Consider the following 19,453-nt stretch of genomic DNA (forward strand, 5'->3'; position numbering starts at 1 on the left):
ACAGTGACCCCCCAGAGATGGGGCTGCCCCATGGAGCAAGAACAGTTACTTAACCGAAATCGGATGTGATTTGCTCAGCTGGAAGGTGCAAGTATCTGCACCCCTCTTGTTGGATCAGAATTCCATGAGAGAACTGATGGAAGGCAGGGCTTCTCCAACTCTAAAATGATCTTGCTGAATTGCAGATTCTGACTCTGGAGGTAGGGGGGGGGGGGGGGGGGGCAGGTTGTGTGGGTCACAAGCATGGGTGACACCCCGGCTCCTGGTGGGCTGTCCCCACTGAGTACACAGACCGCAAAGCCCCAGATCCAGAGCCAGCCCCAAGTAGAAACTCGATAAATGGTTCTTTCTGTTATATGATTGCATTATTATTAGAAGAAAATGGCCCTAGGGGTGCCTGGGTGGCTCAGTCGTTAAGTGTCTGCCTTCGGCTCAGGTCATGATCCCAGGGTCCTGGGATCGAGCCCCGCATCGGGCTCCCTGCTCTGTAGGAAGCCTGCTTCTCCCTCTCCCACTCCCCCTGCTTGTGTTCCCTCTCTCGCTGTGTCTCTCTCTCTGTCAAATAAATAAATAAAATCTTGAAGAAGAAGAAGAAGAAGAAGAAGAAGAAGAAGAAAAGAAGAAGAGGAGGAGGGGGAGGAGGAGGAGAAGAAAATGGCCCGAGAAAGGGATAAAAAGTGGAAAAGCAAAGTCATGTTACTTATAAGAACAAACAGTAAGGACAAGAGTACAGGGTAAGAAACAGCTGCAGCAGCCCCCAGGGAGCCCTGTCCTCACTGGATTTTGCAAATGAGAAGCTGAGCAAACATGCTGTCCTTACAGGACGGCTTCTCCAGCCACCCTCCCCAGCCCACCCACCATAGAAAACAGTTCAGTTGTATTTCTGAAATGCACTAACATTTACAGAGGTCTTAGAGTCCTGGAACAAAGCAGAACTCCCTTAAAACATACTGACTTTATATTTCTAAAACTCTGATAAATGATGATCAATTATTGGGTTTCCCAAAACATGTTTTTCCCCCAAATAACAGCTTAAAATGACAACAGGATTCTCACCGGGAAGCCCAGATGGCTCCCTATAGCAGCCTGGAGGAAATTCATCCTTTTTCATTGTTTTCACCTCCAAGAACTTTCTTAGAACATGTAGATGTTCCCACAAGAGCTAATCCCTAAAGTTCCTCGGGTTTCATTTTTCTGCAGGGTGGGGCGCCTGGGTGGCTCAGTCATTTAAGCGTCTGCCTTCCGCTCAGGTCATGGTCCCAGGGTCCTGTGATCGAGCCCCGCATGGGGCTCCCTGCCCAGCAGGGAGTCTGCTTCTCCCTCTCCCTCTGCCTGCCGCTCCCCCTGCTTGTGTGCTCTCTCTCTCAAATAAATAAATAAAATCTTTAAAAAAAAAAAAAAAAGGTCCTTGGGTTTAATCGTTCACTCACCGATTAAGTCCTTTGCTCATTGCTTTAACCCACCCTGACTGAGCCTGCTCAGCTTGGGGCTGAGGGCCCGTCATCAACAAGACAGGCTCACAGGCTCCTCCTCCTTGGGCAGCTCACAGCCAAGCAAAGAAGACCCACTTGTCAGCCTGGCTGCTGGACAGACCTGGCACATGGTGGAGTGGGCTGTGGAGAGGAAGGGTCCCCTTCTGGGCCACTTTCTCCCTGGCTTCGGCTCTGCATCGAATGAGAGATGCTTATTTAGTCCCAGGTTAGGTGGAAGCTCAGGCACCGCCCCACCCCTCACTCTCCCCACTGTGTCCTACACACCATCGGGAAACTTCCATGAGAAGCACCCTCAGCCCACTCCACCAGCCAGTCCCACACTCTTGGTCAGCCTGCACCCATGCACGACAGGAAACTAGCAACGATATCAGGAGTACTTCCGCTCATGGGGAACATGACATCACGGCTTCACGAGAAAAGGCAGAAAATACACTGGCACTAGAGATTCATTCAAATCCCCTGGGTTCTAGTGGCCATCCACAGCCACCCATTTGCTCCCGAATGATGGTCATGACTGTATGGGACAAAAATGCCTCATGGGGTTGGTTGGGGCTATCTTAATCATCAAATCCCATGGAAGTCATTCATAGTTTTTCAGAATGCAATTACTGCTAGCAATTTGCTTTGTTTGACCAAAAATAAAATACCTGTCAAAAAACTTGTTTTGGGACGCCTGGGCGGCTCAGTGGGTTAAGCGTCTGCCTTCAGCTCGGGTCCTGGGATCGAGTCCTGCATGGGGCTCCTTGCTCAGCAGGGGAGTCTGCTTCTCCCTCTCCCTCTGCCATTCCCCCTGCTACTGCTCTCTCTCTCTGACAAATAAATAAAATCTGTATTTAAAAAAAAAACTTGTTGTTTTGATGACTGTGTCTAGCATGCACTACAGGTGTTAGGAGGTTCTCATATCAAGGGGACTGGCCAAGTCTACAAGGACAAGAAAGAGAAACGGGGGTGGGGGTAGGACTAAGGAGAGGGGGGAGGGAGAGAAGCAAGCTAGGTGAAATAAATGTCCAAAAAGACATTCTACTTTACTTTTTTTATTTTTAAGTAATCTCCACACCCAACGTGGGGCTCCAACGCACAGCCCCGAGATCAAGAGTCACATGCTCCTCCGACTGAGCCAGCCAGGCGCCCCAAGACGTTCTACTTTAAAGCTAGAATTATCCTGGCTGACTTCTCTTCCAGTGAACACAATGTACCCTGGTATATTTTTATTAAAGGATCTAAAAATGTTTTCCATTCTTAAACGGTTCCTATGACATCATTACTTTTCCCTTTGAGTATATTACATAAACTCAATTCCCTAAGACCGAAACTGTTTTTTTTTTAACTTCATATTTAGTTTTTAATGATGGACTCACACGGCTCAAGAATCAGAAGGTAACAAAAGAGTAAATGCTGTTTCCACTAAAAAAAGATAACAGAGGAATAGTTTCCTTCCGCTTTTATTGAGTGTCTTTGACGATACTACTTGTCATCCGACCCCTGAGAGTTCAAAACTACACAAGTGAGGTTCTCCACCAGCAGCGGTCCTGAGGAGGTCCGCCTCCACGCGTCCTGGCTTTGCCCCACACAGGCTGAACTGTCCACAGCACAGCGGGATGGCCAGACACAATCCACAGTCCACAGGCGGTCAGTATGTGGACATGGCGCCCTGGGACGTGTCATGTCTAAAATTCTGAATACAGCATTGGACCGGTCTCTTAGTGTCTTTGTTTAATTTTAAGTTACATGATAATCATCAATGCAGCATGGTTTTTTGTTTTTGTTTTTTTAAGATTTTATTTATTTATTTGATAGAGAGAACAAGCAGTGGGAGTGACAGGCAGAGGGAGAGGGAGAAGCAGACTCTCCGCTGAGCAGGGAGCCCAATGCGGGGCTCGATCCCAGGACCCCGGGATCATGACCTGAGCCGAAGGCAGGCGCTTCACCGACTGAGCCACCAGCTGCCACAGTGCAGCATGTTTTGAAGAAAATCAAAACGACTGACTCCTTAGGAAGCATTTGCTAATCGCAGTAACTATATACAATTGTCACATTTTCCAATCTCTGAAATAACCCTTTAGACACACACTGATGGGGCACGCTGTTGAACTTCTGCAAAGAACACTTAACCCTCTACAAAAATGGTATAAAATATAGGCTTGGAGAATGAGCTGGTCTGCTCCAGTGACTTGGTCCTGATGCGGGGCAACTGAGGGTGAGCTTAATCACTGCAATCGCAGATATTATTAGCTTGCCAAGTGCTTTTCATCTCTTAAGGGCTGCCCAAGGACCAAGTGATAAGCCAGGAATATTGCACCTTTTATCCCATTATTTCAAGAATAAACCATTCCTTACTCAAATTTTCGATGTGCCCCTGGGATATTCAGAAACCCCAAAGTATCAGCTCTGATCACTACCGCATCTTACTTGTGGATGTAAGTATACTTTTCAAACCCCAGGATTTTTGTCTTGAAACTGTCAACATCGTTCTATTTTAAAACAAAAATTAATTTCACTGAATTGCTACAACAAGCCTGAGGTTACATTCCTAGAGCCCCGCGGAGGATTGCAAGGATTGAAACTCATTTCCATAGAATCCTGCAGGTGGCGCCATAAGCAAACGTCTTCCCCACGACCACCAACCCACTCTCCCCAGAATTGAAGAGAAGAAAACAAGGTTTTAGCTCACAGCAAAAAGGGGAGGAGGATGTAGAAAAGCTACAGAATTGTGACGTATCATATAGAATTGCGCTGCTATAATAAAAAATTCAGTAATTAAAATATTGATTATGGAATTGCCTACTTCTTTTGTATTAAATGTGCACGTTTTATAGGCGATGTGTTTATAAATAAATATAACTTTAAGAGGACTCTTTTATGATGCCGTAATGACAGCCAATCCTCATTTGTGTGTTAAACGTGTTCTTTAACAAAATTATACATTCACCATGGCAATGGAATGAGCCCGGCTTCAGCCTCCATCTAATCTAACAGAATGGTATTTCTGCAGTCCTAACACTCTGCTTAATCACGCCAATAAAAAGAGTAGATTTCTTTGTAATGCAATTTGTAAGCAATAAACATGATTGAGAATGCAGTATTTGCTGTCGACTATGTTTAATGCAGGGTTTTAATTTGGTGTGTAATTATTCATTTAGTAGGTACTTTTTCCATACACATGTCTTTGCCCTGCTCTAGAGAAAGTTGATAAGTTTGCAGAACACTGGGGAAACGGTTTCCAGGTACTTTATGCAAACCGGAGTTGGATGTAGATGTTATGGAAAAAGAATATTTTTTTATCTGCTAAAGACAGGAGTCACATTAACTCGTAATACAGACACATAAAAATGTGATTATGGGTTCTAAACAGAACGCAGTAGGCTCCTAGTTAACACAATGAGATTTCTAGGAAGTGATGCATAAATTCTTCAAAAATGACACATTTCTCACGTTTCATTCCAATTAAATTACTGAGGCAGCTAACAGCGATGAGCACAAAGTACGGGGGTAAAATGAGGGTTTCTTCTTGTAACTGTATCACTGTGAAAGTATATTTTTATGAGAAGCAGTTAATATTAAGCTGTTATTTTTCAACTGTGCTGGAAGGGATGTCTCAAGCCTTCCTTGCCGAGCTCTCCCCAGAAGAGTCTGCTCCTTTGTTTCTTGGGTGTGCTAAGAGGAAGAGAGAATTGCTGGGGCCCGCCCCCGCCCTCCTTTCTGGAGTCAAAGAGGCCTGCCAGGAAAGGGGTCCCATGTGTCGGTCCCTAGGGTCGGGCCCAATCGCCACCAAGAGGCCTGCGGCCCCGAGACCCCAAGGGGCCCGGCGCCCCACTCGCTCCCCGCGGCGACCGACCCGGGCACGAGCAGCGGGGCCGGGTACCCACCCGTGATCCGCCAGCGCCTGGGGTCCGACCCCCCCTGCGCCCCGCTCATGCTTTGGGGGTCCTGAGCGCCCCGCGGCCGCGCGGGGGGTTTGTCGCCCAGACTTGGGGGTCTCGAAGGCGGGTCTGGGGGGCGCGGGGGTCCAGCCCGCGGGGCGATGGGGTTCGGGACTGCTCCCGGGTGAAGGAGGACAGAGGGGCGTGGGGGCCGCCCCGGGGGAGGGGGAGGCGGGAGGGGACGTCGGAAGACAAAAGGATGTGCAGCTTTAAATTCAAAAAAGATGTTTTTGAAAGCCTCGTCCTGGGGTTTGAAAGGCGCACCGAGGACAGCGGCAGAGCGATCCCAATCAGAAATGCGATTTCAAGTCCTAATGAACTTGATTGCGTGAACATTTATAATCCCCCATGGCCCTAAATGAAATCAGATATAATCAGAAGATACAGGGAAGGGAGTGTTTACAGCCGACGCTGGGCGGCTGCGGACGGGGAGATGCGGCCCCGGTATTGATGTCGAAAATGATGGATAACGCGGGAATGGCAAATATACTATTTGTCTAATGGCTCGGCAATTAAATTCCCCTGTAAATGACCCATGCCTCATTTCATCCTAATCTATGGAATTTTGATTGAATTCGTCAGCTCTAATTGAAAAATACTGCACTTTAATGTCTGCATTGCAGTTTCAGGACGAGAGTGGTTTTAATGAGACAGTGCCCCCCTGACCCGGGAATATTTGAGACTTTTATTCGGAATTTAAAGCCAGAAGATTGCTCAACTGAGCGCTGCGATTTCCTCTCCCGTATCCACGTCCATCTCTCTCCAGACGCGATTTAATAAACGCACTTGGGGATAAATGCGCCCCCGACCCTCGCGCCCTAGTGGCATCCAAGGGGCTGCCCCTCCCTGGGACGGGAGCAGGCGGGGCCCCGCGGGTTGATGCAGAGGCCGCAGGCGCGGAGGGGGCCGCTCGCTCAGAGGAGGGGACGCCCCCTCCCAGGGGCCTAGGTGCCCCGCCCCCGCTGCTGCTCTGGTCCCCGGGCCCAATCGCCCACCGCGGCCTCCGCCTTCCCGGGCCAAACCCAGGCGTCCCCCCACCAACGCCAGGAGATGGCCCAGCTGCCTGCGACCTGGGCACCCCAAGAGAGGGCCGGCCCCCGACGCGCTTTATATGCAAATGGCGAGGCGAAGCCATCCCTGAGAAATTAGCTACTTGCTGAAGCATATTTACTAGATTGAAATGAGTTAAAGAGAAACATTTTAAGTCGTTTAAACGAGATAATTGGGCCACATTAAAACTGGAGATGTTTGCTCCTTTCCAAAAAAAAAAAAAAAACCCGGGGGAGGGGGTCGGTAAAAGCGCCCCCAGCACACACACCCGAAACGAGGACTCGAGTCCCCTGCTGCTCAGAGACCAGAAGTGCGGGAGTGCGGGGGACTCCAGCTTGCCGGGACCTTGGCGGGGCGCCCCTCAGGTCGGAATAGCCACAGCGGGGCTCCCCCGCTCCGAGGGACCGATCCCGACCGCGGCCCGCAGGGGGCGCCCTCGAGTCAGGGTCCTGCAGCGAAAACGGAGCCCAGGAGAGGAAAGCAGCGGTCAGCCCTTGGTCCTGGTCGCGCACCCGCGTCCGGCCCCCCAGCTTCGTCCACCCCAGTACCCCAGCCACGTTCAAAACTCCGACGGTGAGATCGCGATGGGAGCCCTGAGGACATGGATTGGGGGGGGGGGAGCAAGAGGGCAAAGAGCACGGGTTGCCTACTCCCTCCCCAAAGAGTTGAGGATTTAGGGTCTCTTTGTTTATTTAGCTCGTTAACAGAATTTACAGAGCTTTTATTTAAAATAAAATAATCTAAAATGAGATAGAGGCCATCTCCCTAGGAAGATGGTGCTTTATGCCCTTCTGGTGCTCAACTTGGTGATGAGAGCCCATTGCAGAGGAAGCTCCCAGGGCGGGGAACTGCCTCTGCACCTGTCTCAGTGCGTGCGGAGGGGCTGACACTGAGCCGACCCGGGGGCGGTGCTTTGGGACCTGCAACCCCCACCCCCACCCCCAGTAGTCCTGTGTGTTAAATACTACACAGTATCGTGTTCGATTGGTGGCCTGTGGTTTGTCTTGAAATGCTCGAGAGTCTTGTGAGCAGAGGCTTGCCCTCAAGTTGACACTCTCCCTCTGAGCGCACAGGCTTGCGGCCCTGGCTGCCCCACATCCATCCAGCACTCTGCGACGCCCCGGGCTGGCAGTCGGGTGCCCAGTGCAGCCACCCTACTGAGAGCAACCACTCTGGGCCGGGCCCCCTGCCAAGGAGTGCTACGTGATCTAATTCGGTTCCGCGACAACCCGTGGCAGGAGCTTTATTAATTACCCCCGTTTTAGAAACGCAGTCGGGCCGCTGGTGGGAGAGAGCCCGCCCATTACGCAGATGGAGCAACTGAGGCCGCGGTGAGCTCGGCGGTGCGCCCATGCCAGTCAGGCCCAGATGTTACAGGGTTTCTTATCCAACCACTTCCTGGATGAGACTGCTCAGGATGAGTCAGAGTCAGGAAAATTTGGGTTTTAAACAGAGCCGAGGTGGGGTTTCTATTATCACATCCAAAATCGGATCATATTTCCTAGTACTTCGTGCCTCTGATTTTCCCCCTTCGTTTGTCACAAAAGCTTCTCTTGTGCCCTGGACGTTTATAATGAAAAGAAATTGGGAATCTTTTTCTTATGTAATTGTAGGCATGAAAAAAAACAGACGTCTCAGGCATTCTTATCTCCGAGAAGGGGAGCCGGGGATCGGTCTACTCCCCTGGAACAGCGGAGCCCAAACAGGCTCTATAGCACATGCCATTACTTCCATGGCCCATAGGGGGCGATGCGGATCCCTGAGCGCTCTGCACACCCACGTCTTTTCAGGCTGTTAATCCTTTGGAAATTGTGGAAGCCTCAAATAAAAATGTTTCCTGTCATTCCCTCATTAATTTATTAAAATACATAATACACATTTGAGTTCTGTTTACAGACAGGAAATAGCCTTGTTACATCATTAAATTGAAAATGTGCCATGTGAAATTTGTGTTGCAAAATACAAGAACGTATTCAGTTCATTACATTTTAAAGTATAAATTTCCAAATAACATTCAGTAATATGGAATGAACTGAATTTGAATGTTTTTTGGGTTAGAATGAAGTTGAACTTTTAAAAAGTCTCTCATTTCTTAAAGTGTCCTGAGGTTTTCTTGGGTTTTGTTGGTGGTGGTGATGGTGGTGGTGGGTGTTTGTCGCAATTTAAGTGGGTCTGAGAGAAACTTAGAACGGGGGAAATTATAATAAACAAAAGATAAGCTAGGACTATCCACAGCACAATAACAAACAGATTCTAAAATACTCATCTTCTCAAAAACAAAATGACTAGAAGGAGAGGACATGGTGAGCAAGCAGGGCAGGGTGGGGGGAGGTCCCTGAACTCAGTGAATGCATCAAATTGGTCACATGATGCCAATCACCCTCACTCTCTGAGCCATCATGATCAATTTCTGCTAGTTCTGAAGCTTCCCGTTCATTATTGTCCCAGACTTCAGAGAACAGAAGGTTTGTCCGGGTGGAGATGAGCAGGATGGCTTCTGGCTTTGGTTCATTTCCCAGCAGAACCTAGTTTTTCACACTTGCCTGGGGGGGAAGGAGAGCCTGAGGCAGAGGCCTGCAGGAGGCCCTCTCCCCCAGCCCTGCCCCTGCCCCATCGCCAGGTCTGTCACCGCGCTGGACTGCTGCTCTGCTGTGGGCTGGTTTGAACAGGCATCGGACACCCACAGGGGCCCCCAGAAGCAGCCTCTGAACCCCTCTCCTGGTGTCTGTGGCAATGTCCCTGAAGGCAGCCGTCACCCTCAGTGTGGACACCCACGTGAATAACTTCCCTTCAAAGGGTGTTTCAAAGTCACTGTGCAGAATAAACACTAGATAGTAAGGTATGAGGAACAGCAGGCTTTCTTTAACTCTCTGTTGGAAGGAAGGAAGGAAGGACGGAAGGAAGGAAGGAAGGAAGGAAGGGAAGTGGGAGGGATTGAAGGAGGAAAAGAGGGAGGGAAGGACAGAAGGAAAGGGGGAAGGAAGGAAGGAGGGAGGGGGGAGGAAAAGCAGGCACACTCTCAACACACACACACACACAAGGGCAACATGCCCCCCCCACACAAAAAAATTCATTTCCTACAAAACCCAGAAGTGTCCCCTAGGACAGTATGGGGTCAGCATTCGAGTTTTCTGGATTTTTTCCTGCTGGGCCTCTAAGAGCTCCTCTCTCCTCATTCCCCTTTTCTCCTGTGTGATCCACAGGTGCTCTAGCAGGTTGGCCCCTAGCTGAAAATACTCTGGGATGTCAGAGTTCGCTCTCCATCCTTGCTCTCGGTTCCTTCTTTCCCTAAAGTTCCAGAACTCTTCCCATAAGGGAGATCACTGTCGGCAGCAAAGTCAGGCAAATTCAGTTCCCTTGCATTTTTTCAGATGACAAGCGGGGGGGCGGGGAGGGGGAATACTGAGATTCTTGTTTCCAAGGCCTGGCAGGTCAGCATCTCCAATCATTTCTGCCATCACCCCACCAATGAGGGACTGTATATTTCGGGGACCTGCGGCAGCAGGGAATTAAGAGGCCTAAAAACAAGGACGGTCTCCTTCCTGTACCACTGCAAGCTTCTCATGCAGTAGCAGAGAGCAGTCAAGATGGTGAGTACGTATGATTAACTAGGGAATGGTTTTAGATTGTCCCCGCCTGGCAAATGCAGGTGGCTACTTAGATTTTCACTTCTCAAACCTCACTGAAGGAAATTGGCTCACTCCCTACGGGCAATGGCCTACAGCTAACCTCCGATCGGAGAGGCAAGGGGGTGGAGAGAGTACTAAGTCCTGTGGCCAGTCTCTACCAACTGCCCTCCTCACTGGCTGTGCTGCTCAATGTCTTTTTAGTCCCTCAAACAAGAGTCAAAGATCTACCCTGGGATCTTCCTCCAATGTGGAATGCGTCCATCCCAGTGGCTTTGGAACAAGCACGTGTCTTTTCCCTGGTTCTGTAAGCTGGGTGCTCTATTGTAAGCCAAGTGTCCCCGCCTGCCTTTTGAGAAGGGGTTGGTATCTATTGTTAGCGTCCTCCAATTGTGGACTAATAGAAGGGTTCTCCCCAGCCCTCCTCAGCACACATCCCTTCCACCCTCTCCTTGGGAAAGCCTGACATTTAAGGTGGCCCTCCTTGAGTTGCTGTCCCTACTAGTCACAACTGTCCTCCTGGGAACCCTCAGCGGAGCGAGGTTGGTCAGGTACACACATACCCACCTGGAGTTTTTCTAGATGAGCTTACTGCTAAGCGCACTTTTACAAAGACCTTTCCCCCGGAAATCCACAGGAGGCACAGAGGCCATTCTCATGCTCCCTCCCCGGTTAGCCAACTTCTCTCCCCTGTGTTTACACCCAATGGCTCGCCCCAGTCTGGAGACCTCTTCTCTAGGTTCTGTTTTCCAATCGGAAGGGGCGGTAACCAATGCAAGCGCGGGCTCCGCTTTGCAAGTATTTCTGGAAGAAGGGGAAGCGGAGTTCCGCCTAAAAGCCATGGCTGCTTTTTGTTCGGTCCCCGCAGAAGTTAAAGTGGGAGCGCCGCCCCAGATGCGGGTAGCTGTTGACCCAAACACTCTCTTGCTCCCTCCAGGGTGGGTTCGAAAGGGTTAAATGGATGAAGTCGCGGTAAACCGTGTCTTTTTAAAAAGACAACCCGCCTACAGGAGTCTGGGCTACCGAGGGGCGGCGGCAGGGGCCCTGCTTGGCGAGAACCTGGGGGAGGGGGGTCTCCCGACTCCCAGCCATCGGGGAGACGCGCGCGAGTCCTTGGCCGGCCTCTTCCCCGACCCACGGTCTCGTCTCGGGAGCTGGAAGCTCGCAGGGCGCACGGCTGAGCCCGACGCTTCCGACTTCAGCGTCCATCGGAAGTCGGCCGTGTCCAGCCCGGGGCCTTCCAGGAGAAGGCGGGCCGGACGGGCAGCGCGGACGGTAGTGGACCCCGGCGTCCCCAGGAGGGCTGCTCGACAGGCGGTCCCCGAGGCCCCAGTCCGGGCTGCGCCCCTCCTCACCCCTCCGTGCCCTCTGCCCGCCTCCCAGGCCGCCTGTTTCGCGGCCCCGGGATTAGCATATCTGTGAAGTCCCGCAAACAATGCCCGCTGTGCGGGGAGATGAAAGTCGGGCGCCGGGTGGCAGGGGGTCGTTTGAAGTCCCTGAAAGGTGGGGCCGCGGGAATCCGAGGGGGCAGATGCGAGGAGATAGAGCCAGGTGAGAAACGCCCCGCGGCCTGCGCCTCCCTCCCTCAGTGCCCCAGGGCCGGGGTTTCGCAGACCGCACGGCCTCCCGGACCCCGCGAGCAGCCAGCCCCGGGCCGGACCCAAGTGGACGCTCCTCCTGTGCAGCCCAGCCAGAGCCCTCGCCGTCCCTTGTCGTCTGCGCCTCGGCCTCCGTCCCCCAGCTGCAGCCCTGGGGCCCCGGCTTGCGCCGGGCCTCCGCCTGGAGCGCCCTCTTCCCATGCTGGGAACCCCGGGGCGGCCGGGCTCAGTCCCTGCAGAAGATCCCCCTTCTCCCCACACTACCCACTCCCCCCAGCCCCGGGCTGGGTATTCCCGGGGCGATTAGCGTTGAGCGCGGGCGCGGGGCTTCCCGGGCCATCCAGTACCCCCAGTGGTCACGCACTCCCCACTCCAACCTGTACGACTATTCCCAAAAGTGACCCTGGAACGCCTAGGCCCGGGGTCTGCAGCCGAGCCCAGGATAGGGTGACAGGTCGGCGAGTCCAGGCCCGCAGCCCCCAGGCTCCTGGGCGGTGCAGGAACCCCCTCACCCCGGCCCCTAGATCCCACGAGGGCACCGCTCGCAGGCCAGAGGGCCGTGGCTCCGCGTGTTGCTCTGCACTGGGGTGTGGAGGGCGGCGCAGGTGTTAAGGGTCAGGTTTCCCGGCCTTCAGGCCTGCTGGGAACATCTTCCAACTACCCCAAGAAAATGCACCAGGAAAAAAAAGTCTCCTCCCCCTCACGTTTCTGGTTTGCGGTTTTGTTTCTGCTACTTTGAGGGTGGGGGACAAAAAGCAAAACTTTCTACATAAGAATGTCGCAGCACACACAGTCCCGTAAAGTGTTTCTTCTTCAGGGCGCTTTAGAAAAACCCCCTGTCCTGCTTTCTGCATGGTCAAGGAGGAGGATAATGAAACCAAAGACTTTCATTTTATAAACCACTTGATCTTTGCTTGGGAAACTCTATTAATTGAATGGGTTTGCCTTTTTTGCCAGTCCCCTTTATCATTATTTATGGGCTTTAAATTGTTTAAAGTTCCCTTGACGTTCAATTTACAAGTTTGGAGACTTTTTTGTTCTGCCTTTTGTCCTGGAGAAAGACATCGTGTTGGAAGTGCTTTGAAAAGCCAAACAGGAGAAGTTGGCAATGAAAGGGAAGCGGGCGAGATCCCTTTTAATTCCGTCCTGTTAGTGAATGGCTCTTTTACATAATTGCAGGAGCTATTTCAAAGCCAGCCAAGGGCTGACTTCACTTAGAACCACATGGAGTCTATTTTGGGCTTTCAGATTTAAAAAAAAAAAAAAAAAAAGACTGAATAAAATAGTTAAAAAAGATGAGGCTTCAATGCTTTCTGCTACTTGCAAATTGGTGTGTCTGATGGGGAATTTTACACAAGCACCCCTTTGTAAGTGCGTCTTGGGCTTGGGAGGGACTGTTGTGGGTTTGCTGGGTGTGAATCCCAATTGCCCTTCCATAAATAAAACCCATCCCAAGCTATTTCCCAACGATTGCCAGGAGCAAGAGCTGCTGCAATGACCGAATGATCAGGCCACTCAAAGTCTCTATAAATAAAAACAACACGGTTGCCAGAGAAACCACCCTGTCTCCTGGGACTGGGCGGCGGGTGGGAGCACCCGGCCCGCTAGGTCTGCGGGTGTCTCCGCACCCACGGAGACCTGGGGCGCCCACGCTGCCCCTTCTCCACGACCGCCCACGACCTCCACCCTGGCGGCGGCGTGAAAAGGCGCGGTTCGCGGTGCTTCCTCCTCGGTGCTGGACTCGGTGGGCCAACGCAAGTTTGCCACATGAATATTCATTTACTTGTGCATTTAGCATTTTATACTCAGCCTCCATACACCTGCATGCAAACGTTGACTGGGACAGCCCCGAAGCGTGGATACAACTTAATTACCCTCAGTATTACTGACGTCTGAGATTTTAAGTGCCTTAATACGATCTTGACACCAGCTTGGCACCGGCCAAGGAAAGTGCCCAGGGGGTGGGCCACCTTCATCCCCGCGGGAGCCTTGCGGGGGGGTGGGGGGGTTCGCAGAAGTTAACTAGAGTTGGAGGACCTAGAGGTGCCTGCGGTTGTGTCCTTCCTTTTTCCTAATCCCAGGGAGCTGGGGGTGGGGGACCTCTTAAGGCAAAGTTGCAAAGATCTGCGCCCGGTGGTTTTCCTGCGCAGCCTGGGCTGAGCCCAGTCACCCCAAGGGCTCTGCAGTTTGAGGCAGTTCCGAGGTAAGCAGGTAGGAATCCAAAGGATGGATAAACCATGTACCTGTCGCTCGCTACCCATAAATCTCTCCGAGGAGACGAGGAAGAACTCTAGGGGCTTTTATTATACGCAGTCCCCGCGCTCTGAACGCTTTGCAGGTAGCTGAGGTGCCCCGAATGAATCTTGTTAATCACGGCGAAGCACAAGAATCCTTTTTTGACGCCAACAGTCGTTTTCTGAGCAGTTAAGCATTAGATGAGAAAATATCACTGCATTGCATTCGAGAAAAAGCACACTAGTAAATAAAATTCATATTGATGAGAATTCTCTGAACTCACTAATAAAAGAAGATTAGTATTGTAACCCCCGCAGTCAATACTTTCCACAGCAATTTATGGATGCAAATAATATGCCATCAAATTATTTCAAGTGTAGCTATAATTCAACGGACCTAAATCTTCTTGCTGAACTTTAAATGTAGAATTATCACCAAAATAATCAAAGGAATCCCTGTCTCTCTCGGAGGGTAATCAGGCGACGGAAGTCCCTAGAACAATATTTTTCCGGCGAAATAGCAAAGTGAATGGCAAATCTGCCTAGGTAAAATGAGTAACAGCTTACACAGGCCCAGTGTCAAGCGGCGAAAAGACCCGGCTGTAGCAACGTAAATCAAGCAAGGAGTCGAACATTTTTTCTTAGTATTCAAAAAACAAGGTAACCATACCAGAGACTCTGTGTCTGTTAACTATCTCATAATGAGATGGAGTATTTATTATGCCCATAAAGAAACCAGCCTTTTGCCCTGGGCTTCGATTTTTTTTTTCTTTTCCTTTTCTTCTTTTTCTTCTTTTGTAGGAGTGGAGAAAGAGGGATAGAGCTTAGAGACCCCACAGACACCTCCTGCCCCGCGGATTCCAACGATTCCCCCTCACGCCGCCTAAGCCACCTCGGGGTCTGGGCGTGAAGGGAGTGCAGGCGGTGCAGTCAGCAGCGTCCTAATGAATTCCTTTTAAACCGCCTGCTGCCGGAGCCATCTATTACTGCGGCCTGGAGTGGGGAAACGCGCTCGAGACGTCTTTGTCCGGGGCGCGGGGGGAGGCGGCGAGCAGGGGGAGGCCGGCTGGCGGCGGGGCCGGCGAGTTTTCCCAGCACTCTGGGGCACCGGGGATGCACCCTCCTCTCTTTCCTCCGGGCCCCTTTGGGTGGGCAGTGGGTTCCTGGCTGAAGAGGCGGTCTGGAATTAAGACGTCCCCCTGGGGGCCTTGGGGTTAGAGCGGGAGAAAGAAGAGCGAGAAAGAAGAGCTTCAAAGAATAGGGTCGATAAATTCATAAAGATCGATTTATCTTTATCTCCCAATTAAATGTGCTTGTAAGTGATACATAACACACGTCCAACACGGGCCAACTCCCCAACCACTAGCTCCTCGGCGTGAGCTGATTTTTAATGACTGACATAACAATGCCCTTCTCTCCTCTCCTCGCGAGCCAGGTGCTTGTCAGCGGTTCGGGGCGAACGTCTAGACCCGGGAAGTTGGAGCCCAGGCCCCGGAGGCGCGTGGAAGCCCCGCGCGCGCTGGCGCGCATTGCGCGGGCTGCCTTTGCCACGAACGATTCCATTTTTAAAGAGAAATTCAAGCCCTGGAAGTTTTTGTTTTTGTCATAGAGAAGAGGATAAGCACCTCCCTAGCTCCCACTCCCTCCCCGCCAGTTCCCTTACTCCCAAATTCTGGGGTTTTACCATTGTTGAGACAGGGGAAACATCTTGAGGGAATTGGCTCCATCCTGCAGTAGGCAAAGGGGAACGGCGCGCGCTCGAGTCTTCGCTCAGGAAACCGGGTGGCGGCGCCGGGGTGAGCGCTCCCTCCGTTCTCAACGTGCTTAATTAGCGCCTATTTACAAAACGCAGCTTTTATTTGAGCAAACATCATAAAGCTTTCATCAGGATAATCTCACGTTATACAATCTGGAGGCACAGCAACTCCCCCTTCCTCCCCGAGGATGGAGCAGATAAAGGACTCGCTTTATTATCATAATTATCGTGGCTGTTATTTTGGTGCGCGCAGGCAAAGTGTGTAAATAGGTGCGATGATTAAGAATGTCATGAAAAATGAGAAGGGATCGCTCACAGGAGGGCCCAGGTCGGGATGGGGGAACCAGCAGCCTCCCCGCCCCGCCTGGGAGCGCGGGGGGCGCAGCGAGCAACCCGGCCAGCTCCCGCCGGTGGCCGGGGCCTTCCAGTTCCCGACCAGGGCCCTAGGGGCGGATGTGAAGGGGCAGGACCTTGTTCCCAACTCCGGGAACCTCTTCTGGACCACGGGCGCAGCAGCAGCACCCAACGCTAGGGTGAGCCGCGGGCAGGTTTGTTCCAGTGCATTTGAGGAAGAAATAAAACGCCCTTGGCCCAGCCGCGTCCTAACTCCGGAAGCTGCCCTGGGAGGAGGCCTCGACAAGGCTGTCGGGCCGCGGGGTTCGAGCCGTGGAGCTTTGGAACCAACAGCCCCCTTTCAAGTTTGCGCGGCGCGGGCTCGGGGCGCAGGTTCCGGCTCTCGGGCCCGCGCGCTCCGCCGGTGGCGCCCGCAGCCCGCTCTCCGCCAGCCCTGGTGGAAGGGGCGGAGTCCCGATTTCGCCACCGCCCCCTCCTGGCGCAGCCAATAGGCGGTGGCGCCCGGCCCCACGTGAGGTAAGCCCGGCCTGGCAGCAGGCAAAATGTGAATGAGAAAGAGGAGCGCGATTTAAAGGTGCTGGCGGCGCCCGCCGAAGACAAGTGCGCCAGCTTCGCGCGCTCCCCAGCGGCCCGCGGGAGGCGACGGACTGCGGATCCGACAGACGGACGCACCGACGGCTGCGAGCCGGGGCCGAGGGTGGCAGACGAGACGCGCGCGGGCTCCGACGGGCAGGCGGCGGGCAGCGGCTTCAGCGTGCCCGCGGGGCCCGGGTGCCCTCTCCACTCCCGGGCGCACGGCCTCACCCCGCGCACCGCCCACACGCGCTCCCGCCGGGCATGCAACCCGCCCAGGACTGAGGGTCGGCGGCGCCTGCTTTCAGGGTCCCAGCCGGTCCCTGCCCGGCGCACCCGGCTGTGCTCCCGGCGCCCGGCGGGCTTCCTGGCGGCGGCGCGGCGCGGGGACTTTTCGCCTCTCGCTGGCCTCTCCCGAGCGCGTCTATGAGCGCAGCGTTCCCGCCGTCGCTGATGATGATGCAGCGCCCGCTGGGGAGTAGTACCGCCTTCAGCATAGACTCGCTGATCGGCAGCCCGCCGCAGCCCAGCCCTGGCCACTTCGTCTACACCGGCTACCCCATGTTTATGCCCTACCGGCCGGTGGTGCTGCCGCCACCACCGCCGCCGCCACCCGCGCTGCCCCAGGCCGCGCTGCAGCCCGCGCTGCCGCCCGCGCACCCTCACCACCAGATCCCTAGCCTGCCCACCGGCTTCTGCTCCAGCCTGGCGCAGGGCATGGCGCTCACCTCCACGCTCATGGCTACGCTGCCCGGAGGCTTCTCCGCGTCTCCCCAGCACCAGGAGGCGGCGGCCGCCCGCAAGTTCGCGCCGCAGCCGCTGCCGGGTGGCGGCAACTTCGACAAGGCGGAGGCGCTGCAAGCCGACACTGAGGACGGCAAAGGCTTCCTGGCCAAGGAGGGCTCGTTGCTTGCCTTCTCCGCGGCCGAGGCTGTGCAGGCGTCGCTCGGTGAGTCGGCGGCGCGCGCGACCCGGGCGCGGGGGCGGGAGGGGGCGGGGGCGAGCCAGCTCCGGGTTCCCGCTGGGGCCGAGGGGGCGAGGCCGAGCCCCCTCCCGACCCCCGCCCCGGCTTCCCCCCTCCTGAGCAGCAGGAGGACGCGGCGGAGCCGTGCCGCGAGGCCTCCGGGGGGCATTTAGAGCCGAGCAACAAGCTAGGGGGTGGGGTGGCATTTAGCTCCCGGGGCCAGCTGCTGCGCGGGGCGGCTGATGTCTCGAGGCGAATTTGGATGAGTCTGTCCCCCCTCCCGCGTGCCTAGACCTGGGATCCTGGATAGGTTTCAGCCCTTAGGGGTGGTGGGTTGGGCTGTGCGTCTCAGCAGTGCGTGTGCTGGGGGGGGGGGAAGGGGGCGCCCAGACCTATTAAACCCCTTCACTGGGCTTGCCCGGGAGAAGCGGATTCCTGGGAGGTTGTGCGTCTGCCTGTGTGTTGGGGTGTCTGGTGGGAACTTCTCCTAAGGCTACAGAACTTCCCTTTTACCAACATTATCTGTCTCAAAAAAAAGACACGGTCTGGGATCTGTACCTCCCTGTGTCCCCACTTTGACTGCGATGTAAATTGAGGTTCACTAAATTTTCATTGGGGGGCACAAGATGGATCATGAATTTCCCCCTCCGTCCTCACCCAGCCCCCACCCTGGGGACAAAGGGGACGCTCTCTTGGGCCTCACGCCTCCTGTTACTTCTGCCTTAAGCTGCCGGAGGCTGGGAGGGTGCAGACGTGGCCTGGCGGCCCCTTGAGTGATGGTTCTGGGCAAAGGGCCGTCGTCTGTACTGTCTTCTTTCCTCCTTTGAGCTTTCTCACGCCCCCCCCTTCTTTGCCCCTCAAAGGCCAGGAAATCACAATGTGTTAATGTCATAGAAAGACAATCCGCTAAGGGGGGAAAAGGCCCAAGTGAGGGTGGGAAGGGGAAAGGAAGGCCAGTGTGCGAAATGTAATAAAACGCCGTTTGGTTTTGCTTTCAGTCGGGGCTGTCAGAGGGCAAGGGAAAGACGAGTCAAAGGTGGAAGACGACCCGAAGGGCAAGGAGGAGAGTTTCTCGCTGGAGAGTGATCTGGACTACAGCTCGGATGACAATCTGACTGGCCAGGCGGCTCACAAGGAGGAAGACCCCGGCCATGCGCTGGAGGAGACCCCGCCGAGCGGCGGCGCCGCGGGCAGCACCACGTCCACCGGCAAGAACCGGCGGCGGCGGACTGCCTTCACCAGTGAGCAGCTGCTCGAGCTGGAGAAGGAGTTCCACTGCAAAAAGTACCTCTCGCTGACCGAGCGCTCTCAGATCGCCCACGCCCTCAAACTCAGCGAGGTGCAAGTGAAAATCTGGTTTCAGAACCGCCGGGCCAAGTGGAAACGCGTGAAGGCTGGCAATGCCAATTCCAAGACAGGGGAGCCCTCCAGGAACCCCAAGATCGTCGTCCCCATCCCCGTCCACGTCAGCAGGTTCGCTATCAGAAGTCAGCATCAGCAGCTGGAGCAGGCCCGACCCTGAGGGCGCAGGGAGAGCCAGGGCCTGGACCACCGTGGAGAAGCCATAGCTCTGGAGGAAACCGCGGTGGCCTCTGCCACGTTTGAAGCAAAACTCAAAGTCACCCCCCCTCAACTTTGGACATCCCAAGCACATTGAGAGTATATTCATTAAAAAGGCTTAAAAGACTGCTTTTGAAGGGGCTACAGCTACACCTGAAGACACACTAAATATTTATTATACTATCCTACTTTGTACATATATATCTATATAAACTGGATCTCAGCTGCAGTATTTTGAAAGTTATAGGACCAAACTACCCAGTAATATTCTCCACTCACATTCCAGAAGAAAACAAAACCTCTGCTGTAATCCGCCATGCATAGC

The 19,453-nt window shown here is 53.8% G+C and overlaps 1 protein-coding gene across 2 annotated transcripts; it reads left to right on the forward strand.

Moving 5' to 3' along the window:
• Positions 1-17,030: 17,030 nt before the first annotated feature.
• GBX2 (gastrulation brain homeobox 2) lies at positions 17,031-19,090 on the forward strand. Of its 2 annotated transcripts, none has more exons than XM_025886609.1 (2): positions 17,031-17,553; positions 18,567-19,090. In XM_025886609.1, the coding sequence occupies exons 1-2, from the start codon at positions 17,031-17,033 to the stop codon at positions 19,088-19,090; spliced, it is 1,047 nt and encodes a 348-aa protein (XP_025742394.1). The 2 variants fall into 2 exon arrangements, with proteins under 2 accessions (XP_025742394.1, XP_025742398.1); XM_025886613.2 differs by having other exon boundaries at positions 17,031-17,587; positions 18,567-18,759.
• The last annotated feature ends 363 nt before the right edge of the window (positions 19,091-19,453 follow it).

The sequence above is a fragment of the Callorhinus ursinus genome, unplaced genomic scaffold (assembly GCF_003265705.2).
Source record: "Callorhinus ursinus isolate GAN/ISIS: 27379988/994484 unplaced genomic scaffold, GSC_fseal_2.0 scaffold2, whole genome shotgun sequence".
Taxonomy (NCBI): domain Eukaryota; kingdom Metazoa; phylum Chordata; class Mammalia; order Carnivora; family Otariidae; genus Callorhinus; species Callorhinus ursinus.